The sequence below is a fragment of the Orycteropus afer genome, unplaced genomic scaffold (genome assembly GCF_000298275.1).
Source record: "Orycteropus afer afer isolate SDZICR_OR568_19922 unplaced genomic scaffold, OryAfe1.0 scaffold00300, whole genome shotgun sequence".
NCBI lineage: Eukaryota > Metazoa > Chordata > Mammalia > Tubulidentata > Orycteropodidae > Orycteropus > Orycteropus afer.
In genome coordinates this window covers 1,032,281-1,042,395 of record NW_006921887.1, presented here as the reverse complement: position 1 = coordinate 1,042,395, position 10,115 = coordinate 1,032,281, and the positions used below count along the sequence as shown (strand labels likewise).

Here is a 10,115-nt window from a genome sequence, read left to right as displayed (position 1 = left end):
AAATAGATATATGCATACCCATGTTCATCACAGCAATATTTACAATAGCAAAGAGGTGGAAACAACCTAAATGCCTGTCAACCAAGGAACAAATAACCAAACTATGGTACATACAAACAATGGAATACTATGCAACTCTAAAGAATAATGTAGAATCTACAAAACATCACATAACATGAATGAACTTGGAGAAAATTATGCTGAGTGAAATAAGTCAATCACAGGACAAATATTATATTAGAACAAAGAATTATGTTATATTATAAAACATTAGAACAAAGAATCCACTATTTTTAAAAGTCAAGGAAAGGTTTATACAGAAAAAGAAACTTTCTTTGTTAGTTACCAGGGATGGGAGGGGAGGCGGGGAGAAAATTACTGAGAGGTTGCAGGGAGGGGGGAATATATATATATACACATACATACATATATATATATATACACCAAAGATTATTAGTGGTTACCAGCAGTAGGAGGGAGGGGAAAGGGGAAGCTCTTGTTTGCAGGAAAAGGATAGCAACAATGGTGACACAACATGAAAAATGTCATCAGTGTCTCTGAGCTGTAAATGTAGAAGTTGTTATACTGGCAAATGTCTTGTTGTGTATGTTTTCACCACAATAAAAGGAGGAAAAAAAAAAAAAGAACAAATCTGTCTTGGAAGAAGTACAGCCAAAATGCTCCTTAAAATCAAGAATGGCTAGACTTCATCCCTGGCACTCTGGTCATGTTACCAGGAGGGATCATTGCCTGGTGAAGGATATTATACTCGGTAAAGTAAAAGGTCAGCGAAAAAAAAGGAAAATTCTCAGTAAGATGGATAGACACAGTGGCCGCAACAATGCGCTGAAGCATAGCAACAGCTACGAGGATGGCACAGAACCAGGCAGTGTTTTGTTTTGTTTTGTTGCCATGAATCGGAACCAACTTGGTATTACCTAACAACAACAATAACGTCACTACATTGTAAAGTTCTAAAAGCTGGAAGATGGCTTTCCCATAATTTTTAATTTTATAATATGTACAGAAAATAGTGTAGCCTGGAAATTTTTTAAAAAAAATTATATTAAAACAAAGAATCCTAAGCTCTAACACCTAATTATACTCTTAACTTTGTATAAGTTATATGTCCACTCAACAGAGAGAGAGAGAGAGATTTACTCATCTTTTTTTTAAAGTAGGGAAAAATCTAAATAATCTGTATAATCCCTTTCAATTTGAAAAATCTCTAACTCTATGGCCTATCAAATATGGAAAATAGTATTCTTGATGCAATAGAAGGTAAAATTCAGTCAATTTTTATTAACTAATGTCCAGCCAAATTTAGAACAAATCTAGAAAAAGGTAGTTTAATTAAAAGAAGAAAGCAAGGTAATTTTTATTCTTCCTTTCATTCACGTGCACTTTTCATTCACTCAGCTAGCATTTTACTGGTTTTCAATAACATGCAATGATTTCATCTTGCATCTTAAAAATGTTGTATTAACTTCTACATAACATATGCTAACATAAAAGAATATAATCTACAAATATAACCATTTAATACAACCTCAGAGCAACACAGTGACTAGTTTATGTTCCTTTCTTATCTCAACATTCATCTGAAAAATGAAGAAACCCAGGCCTTTTACTGATACAGAAATAAAGCTAAGGGTATTAAGAAATTTTCCCACAGTATAAAAAACAAAACTGTATTTGAGCTTCAATTCTTTCTTCCATTTGTAATATTACTGTATCAAAGAAAAAGCGATTTTAATGCCAACAATAACAATGACAATAGTAAGTGTTCCTATTTTAAATGAAACAGCAATGGTTATTTTAACTGAACAGAAAAGTAATCTTTTTATTTCTATTTCTTTAATGTATACAGCTTTAGCAACATCAGTTCATTGTATAATTAGCCTTAATACAAATGTGCCTTATTAGTTCAATTTTTCACGAAAGATCTGTTATTAGAAGAAAATAAAATTTTTAAAACTTACGGTTTTAGTGCCATGCTTCAGTGTTATCTCATGTGAGTCAGGAATCTTTTGGACAGGGTTCTGAAACAAGAAAATTCCATGACATCAATGAGTAAAATAGTGCATTGCAGGGGAGAGACGCGGGGGGGGGGGGGTGAAGGCTGCATAACATATTCACAGGAAATACAGTTTTCAAAAATTGCATCAGAGGCTTTTTAGCCCAAAGCTTAAAAACTAACAGAGAAAAATACATGAGGGTATCCTGTTATTTCCATACTTCTTTATACTGGATGTGAAATTGTTTCTTATTGCTAACCTAAATTAAAATTTTAATTCAATCCAAAGAAAAACAACAATATTTGGAGGTTTACAGACATAGTTTCATGGACCATTCCAGTCAAATGGACTAATACTGTTTTGGATGTTTCTGTTCTATCTCCTAGATACTTGTGTAGTGCCTGGAGTCTTAAAAGCTTGTAAGCAGCCATCTAAGGTAAATTGGTCTCTATTCACCTGGAGCAGCAAAGGAAGGAGGCTCGAGAATCAAAGGAAGAACTGGAATACATGTCACACTGCCTCCATGAACAACTGAACGTTGCCTGGTTCCCATTACTGATCATTTTGACCAAAGATTCAACAGAGAAATCCTGATCGAAAAGGGGAAAACAGAATTATAAATTCCCATGGAATCTAGATATTCTGGAGCTATTGAGGCTCATGATCTCTGAAACTACTGCCCTAACATAATCTTTCAACTTTAAACCAAAACTCACCCTGAAGTCATTTTCAAACAATAGGTTAGCTTCATGAGAAAAGAATGTCTGCCTTGACCATTGTGCTCTCTTAAGGAATTATCCATATGTGATCAACATGACAACAGTTACTAAAAAAGTTAGATGACGCGTTTAATAGGCAGTGACTTTGTTAATGGTAGCAGAATTTGGAAAAGGATATAGCAAGAACGGTTGCACAACTTGAAGAATATAATCAATGTCACTGAATTGTATATGTAGAAATTGTTGAACTGGCATATGTTTTACTTTGTGTATCTTCAACAAAACATATTTTTAATAAAATTTAAAAAAAAAAACCTAAGTCAATAGTTACTGATAATTCATATAGAGAAATTAGGAACTTTATTTTCCTTTAAAATATATCTTATGGAATTTAAAGGAGAGTATCAAATACTCATATCAAAGCAGCTGAAATATAGTGAAAAGATTCTCTATATTTAAAAAAAAACTGAAGTGTGCTTTACAACCTTGGAAACCCAATGCAAGTTTCTATTAGGCAGAATTGACTCCATGGCAGTGGGTTTGATTTGGTTTTATGGATTCTTTTTTTCCTGATGTATAAGGTGAAAAAAACAGAACATTTTCTGAGTAATTTTCAAATGCTGTACTATAGAAATCAAAGATTCTAACAGATAAAGAGAAATGAATGCACTAACTCATCATTATTACAACTAGCATTTAAAATCACCCTAACATTATAATTGCTAATAAATTAAACCAAATTATTTTACATAAAACATTGTTTTCCTGGTAAGACATAATAATATCAAACAATAATTTACATTAAAATTTTACTACATCTTACTAAAATACAATCTTTTGTTTTTCTATTTTATCAATTTTGAGAGAAAATCTCACAAACAGCAGATAGTCATAAACTGAAATTAATAAATTGAGATACTGCCTATCATATTTTAATATTAAAAATTATATTTAAGCATACTTTGTATACACTTATTATTCCAGACTTTCCTTAAAAAAATCAACAAGGTCTTCTCAAAATCAAAAATACTAAGTCTTCTTTTCATTGAAAACTGGTCATACCTAAAAGTATTATGTACTTAATTTATAACAGAGGCCAAAATCTACACAGCTTAGCTATATACCATTTAACACTTAAAGACTAAAAAAAACAACACTATCTGCTGTTCAGAAATGGTACAAGAAAGAACTCAGACTAATTCTTTGATTCAAGAAGTACTTATTGAAGTGAGATTATACCAGATGAACTTGATGGCCATGGGTTTTGTTTTGTTTTTTTCTTGGCTTTAGACATAGGCTCTTCTAGCCCCCCTTCCAAGAAGCATATGGTCTAAGATGGAGACGTCATTGACTCTAATTCAGTATAATAAATGTCATGATAGACATGGATATGGACAGAATAATTGAGGAATGCAGAAAAAGGATGCATAAATCAGACATAAGGCATCACAGTGATTATTTGAATAAGAGGCTTCATTGTTTAGTGGAGTCTTCATTATCAAAGAGCAGGGTAAGCATACTAAAATTCTCCATGCATTACAAATTCATGTGAGGAACATCTTGCAATCTGTTTAATTATACATGTAATCTAAGAGACTTTGGTACTTATCTCCCCTCCCCTCGTCTGGATCATTGATAAATCAATCACCAATTCTTTCTACTCTATCTTCAATCTTTCCCCTGCTATGGCTCTTTCTTCTCAGCATTAAACAACATAAAGTACTTGCCATATTAAAAAAAAATAAAATTAAAATTTTATTCCCCCTTCACTTACTGTCCTACCTCTGTATCTTGTTTTGTAATCAAGTTTTTTTGAAAGTATAATTTTCACTTAGTGTTGCTACTTTCTTTTACCCTCTACTTCTATTCTACTATTCTGACAAGGTATTTGTCATTTTATACCTAATGCCTAACACAGTACTTAGAAGATAAGTGGCGCTCAGTAAATATTTCTTAAATAAACAAATCACTATTAATGTGCCTAGACACTTTTCAAAACTTACCTACATACCTGATATTTCAATAGTCTGATAACTAATTACTTACTCTATCCTGAAACTATCCTTTCTTAGGAGGAAACGCCCTGGATAAAAAAAAAAAACAGAAAACTTAAGATTTTTAATCTAGCTCTGCCACTCATTAATCATGTCATGATGTCAGGAATGTTACCACACTCATTTTTCCTACAACTGAGGATCCTAAGGTAATTGTGAATGAAGTTATATAAAGCTTCTAAAATCACATTCATTAATGGTAGGGTTGCACAGTCAATTATTATAATTGCTGTCAACAAGTTGTAAACCTTGAAAAAGTAGAATTGGCAAAAACTGTGTGATATAGCAAGAGGTCCCAGATAGAGGGAGAGAAAAATGAGGAGCAAAACTCAAAAAAAAAGAGACCAGGCTTACTGGTCTGATAGAGACTGGTGGAACCTTGAGACTATGACCCCTATACACCCTTCAAACCTGGAACTGAACTCATCGTCATGGCTTAACATTCAGCCAAATGATAAAACCAAAAAACCAAACTCACTGCCACAAGTCGATTCTGACTCATAGCAACTCCCTTTGTGTTTCCAAGGTGGTAAATCTTTATGGAAGTAGATTGCTTAGTCTTCCTTCCCCTGAGTGGCTGGTAGGTTCAAACCACCAGCTTTCTGGTTAGCAGTCAAATGCCTTAGGCACTACGCCACTACAAAGACAGGCCTATAAGGTCAACCATGTTGTTGTTGTTGTTATGTGCCATTGAGGCAGACTCGACTCATAGTGACCCCTCCTTGGGTTTCTGAGGCGGTATCACTACGGAAGTAGATTGCCCAACCTTCCTTCCAAGGAGTGGCTGGTGGGTTTGAACCACCAGCCTTCTGGTTAGCAGTCAAGTGCCTTAGGCACTACACTACCAGAACTCCTTAGGTCAACCATAACACTAGGAAAGTATGCACTCATTAGGAAAATCAGCCATACTAGATCAAAAAGACAGAATTTGGCCAGGGAAAGCTCTGGTAGCGTAGACAAAGTAAAGTATTATAATGAAATGTGCAATGACCTGGAGTTAGAAAATCAAAAGGGAAGAATACGCTTAGCACTTCTCAAGCTGAAAGACCTGAAGAAAAATTCAACCCTTAAGTTGCAATACCAAAGGCTTCTAGGGGCAAAATTCTATTGGGGGGAGGGGGGGGCTTTGCTTGCTGAAAATGAAGATGACTTGAAGAACTTACTGATGAAGATTAAAGACTAAAGTCTGCAGTATGGATTGTTGTTGTTGTTGTTAAGTGCTGTCGAGTTGTTTCTGACTCATAGCAACCCCATGCACAGCAGAACGAAACACTGCCCGATCCCACGCCAGCCCCACAATCCCTGCTATACTTGAGCCCGTCATCGCAGCCACCGTATCAATCCATCTCGCTGAAGGCCTCCCCTTCTTTCGTCGACGCTCCACCCTACCAAGCATGACATCCTTCTCCAGGGAATGCTCCCTTCTTACAACATGACCAAAATAGGTGAGATGCAGTATGGATTACACCTCAATATAAAGAAGACAAAAATCCTCACAACTGGACCAATAAGTAGTATCATGATAAATGGAGAAAAGATTGAAGTTGTCTAATATTTCATTTTACATGGATCCACAATCAACATCAATGGAAGCAGCAGTTAAGAAATCAGATGTCATGGGAACTGGGCGAATCTGCCGCAAAAGACCTCTTTAAAGTGTTGAAGACCAAAGATGTCACTTTGAAGAGTAAGGTGCACCTAACCCAAGCCATGGTATTTTCAGCAGTCTCATATGCATAAGAAAGACAGACAACAAATAAGGAAGAATGAATAAGAGGTGATACTTTTGAATTGTAGTGTTGGTGAAGAATTCTGAAAATACTATGAACTGACAGAAGAATAAACAACTTGTCCAGGAAGAAGTGCAGCCAGAAATCTCCTTGGAAGCAAAAATGGCCAGACTTAGTCTCATCTTCTTTGATAATGTTGTCATAAGGACCATTTTGGAGAAGGGTATCATGCATGGTAAAATGGAGGATCAGAGAAAAGAAAGATGGTCAACAAGATGGATTGACACAGTGGGTGCAACAATGGGCTCGAGTATATCAAGGATTGTGAGGATGGTACATGACCAGGCAGTGTCTTCTGTTGTATACAGGGTTGCTATGATTCGGAACCAACTCAACGGCACCTAAAAACAACCACAACAAAGGGCAAAATATTGAATGATGCAGGAAGCATTAAAAGCAAATGGAGTCTCACCAGCGAGCAGGACGCTATACCCTCTGGTATCTAAGGGCTTGAAAAACTAGGTACAACAGTTTGAATTAGGAATTTTGGTACTCTGAACAGCTCATGGAATCAGAGTGCACCAAACACAGAAGAGCAGAATTATAGGAAAGGCACAGAGAGATTACTTAAGAAAGAGCTACCAGGCGGAGGATGGACAGGCACCCAAGAGAGGCCATTGGAGGTTTCTCTGGGGCAGTCACTGACTTGCAGGTGAGGATAAACACCTGGGATCCCAGAGCCAAGAGGGAAGACACCTTGTAGCAGCATACCAGTGACCACTCCAGGGTTACAGCGGGCAGCGGCGGGGACCTGCCTTGAGCAGCTGATTTTGTCAGTAATTTCAGTCGTCTGGGTACAGGCAGGCACAGGCACCACCGCTGGGATTCAGGCGGAGAACTCACTGTTGTACTAGGAAGGCGAGCTCCCTTCCCTCCCAGGGGGTCGCCGAGTGGGCTTGGGTCAGACCGGGAGACATCATGCTTATCTTTGTCACAGATATCGGGACCACAGGTCACTGGCGGGTCTCCAGCACAGCTGAAATTGGCGCATCTTTGGTGCCACAGGTGGGGGGTATCACAAACTCCAGAGCCAGCCATTAGCGGTCTGGCAGGATTGCGTCAGCACCACGGGCAGACGGGGCAGGAGAATGAAGAAACAGCCGCTGAGTGTGGTCCCAGGAATTTTGCCTTGGAGCCATTCTTCGGCACTATGGGGCCACGAAGGCAGGGTCATTGAGTGTGCCTAAAACTGGAGGAAGGTTGCAACGCTCTGACAATAGGAATCTTTCCTGAGGTTGAGCCACGGTCTTCTAAATAAATACGTCACCAATAAAATTAAAGCCCTAGAAACCGACCCTAGCAAAACCAAGATTTCCTTCTTCTACTCCCACCTTCTCAACCAATAACTTCACTCATTCAATAGAAGAAATCATATTCAGCCAATTAACATAAAAACTCACGCTTCAAACTCAAAACCCCCTGTACGACAAACAGTAACACATTTCCACACTCCACACAGTGATTCCACATCACAAAGAAAACAACAAAGCGATATAACAAACATGAATCAATAACAAAATAAAATACCGCAGCTTCACCTTTTCAAAATATTAAACCATAAAAACAAGACAAAACAAATCAACACGTAACCAGCAGCTAGAGACAACCTAAAGAGACAGCGCTACACCAGATTCCAGGGGTTTAAGAAGAGGTTCTGCTTTCCAGTAACTCAATAACTCTCCAGACCTGCACTGCACAACTGAAAAAGTCCTACTTTATGCCTTTTTTTTCTCCCACCCACACTTTTTTTTTTTCCTCTCATGTTTAATCCAGTTCCTTGTTGGTTTTTTTGTTTGTTTGTTTGTTTTGTTTTCTTTCTTCATTATTCTCCTTCTCTACCTTTTTTCTCTTAGTACCCTATCCTCGCATATTGCATGTTTACCTGTATTCTTCCTGATTTCTCTGCTTTTTCTTTTTCTTTTTTTGGGTTACTGTTCCTGTGTCATTTCATGGTATATTTTTTGTCCACATGCTTTTAGTTTTTTCAATGGTTATTCAATTGTAATTTCTGACTAACTGAGTGGGAGACAGCAACAGTCCCCATAAGATACAAGTACACTCACACCTACTGCAACTTCACTTACTAAGCAAGAGCCACTACCTCCTTCTCCACCAATGGGCCAATGATAAAAAACCACCAAGAAGAGCCTGAATCACCCTTGGCTGCTCTTCACAAACAATTAACACAGATCTTAATACAAAAGCACAATGCGTTGGAGACAACAGATCATTACAGACCACACAAAGAAGCAAGATAAAGTGGGAGAAAAAAGGGAACAGGATACAGACCCAGAACACATCCATGAGGAAGAAGCAGCATTGGAACTCTCTGAAAAGGAATTCAAAAGAATTGTCTTTAGGTATCTTCAAAGAATCGAGATACAACCAAAGAAAACACAGAAAAAAACCTTGAAAGAATTTTGGAAGAAAATACAAGAACAAAATGACAAAACAAATGAAAAATTAGAAATGATTCTAAATCTACAGATAGAAATCCAGAAGATTAATACTAAATTGTCAGAAATAGATAACACATTAGAAGGGCAAAGGGGTAGAATTGACGCAGTGGAAGATAGAATTAATGAGATGGAAGACAAATACCTGAATACTTCTTTGGAAAGGGATCAATCAGAAAAAAAATCAAAACAAAATGAAGGAAGCCTAAGGTTCATGTGGGAAACCAACAAAAGAAATAATCTAGGTGTCACTGGAATTCCAAAACAGGAAGAGAAAAATAAAACCACTGATAAAATCATAAAAGATGTGCGGGAGGAGAACTTCCCTGATATGATGAAAAGAGGAGGACATATCCATTCAGGAAGTCCAACAAACCCGAAACAGGATAGACCCCAAAAGAAAATCACTGAGACACATCATCATCAAACTCACCAAAACCAAGGACAAGGACAGAATCCTGAGAGCAGCAGGGGAAAAACAAAAAGTTACCTACAAAGGTCACCAGTAACAATAAGCACTGATTTCTCAGCAGAGACCATGCAAGCGAGAAGGCAATGGGATGGTGTATATAAAACCCTGAAAGAGAAAAATTTTCAACCAAGAACTATATACCCGGCAAAATTGTCCCTCAAATATGATGGTGAAATTAGGAGATTTCCAAATAAGCAGAAAATAAGGGAATTTGTTAAAACTTGACAAACCTTACAAGAGACGCTAAAGGGAGTCCTTTGAGCAGAGACCAAAAATAGCAAATAACAACCAACCTTTAATACACAAGATGACATATCCCAGAAACCACGGCTATGGACATATCCAAAGTAAAATGAGCTTACAAGACTGTAAATAGGGAACCAGAGACATCAATTGGCAAATGAGGACAACTACAAACAAAAAGAGGGAAAAGGCTGTGTAGCTACAGAACTTCTAAATGGTGAGGAAGTTAAGAGAGTTGCAAGACAGAATAGACTGTTCTAAACTCAGGGAGAAAATTATAAATCATAGGGTAACCTCAAAGAAAAATGATAAACCTTCACATCACAATAAAAAAGAGGACAAGCACAAATACTCAGCAAATAC

General features: G+C 37.1%; 1 protein-coding gene across 1 annotated transcript in view; it reads right to left on the bottom strand.

The window, feature by feature from the left end:
- WDR70 (WD repeat domain 70) overlaps nucleotides 1–10,115 on the bottom strand; it is a 544,244-nt gene that overhangs the window by 419,301 nt on the left and 114,828 nt on the right. The window contains exon 6 of the mRNA XM_007951575.1: nucleotides 1,983–2,042. Within this exon, the coding sequence (XP_007949766.1) occupies nucleotides 1,983–2,042 (60 nt within the window). The remainder of the gene's footprint in view (nucleotides 1–1,982; nucleotides 2,043–10,115) is intronic.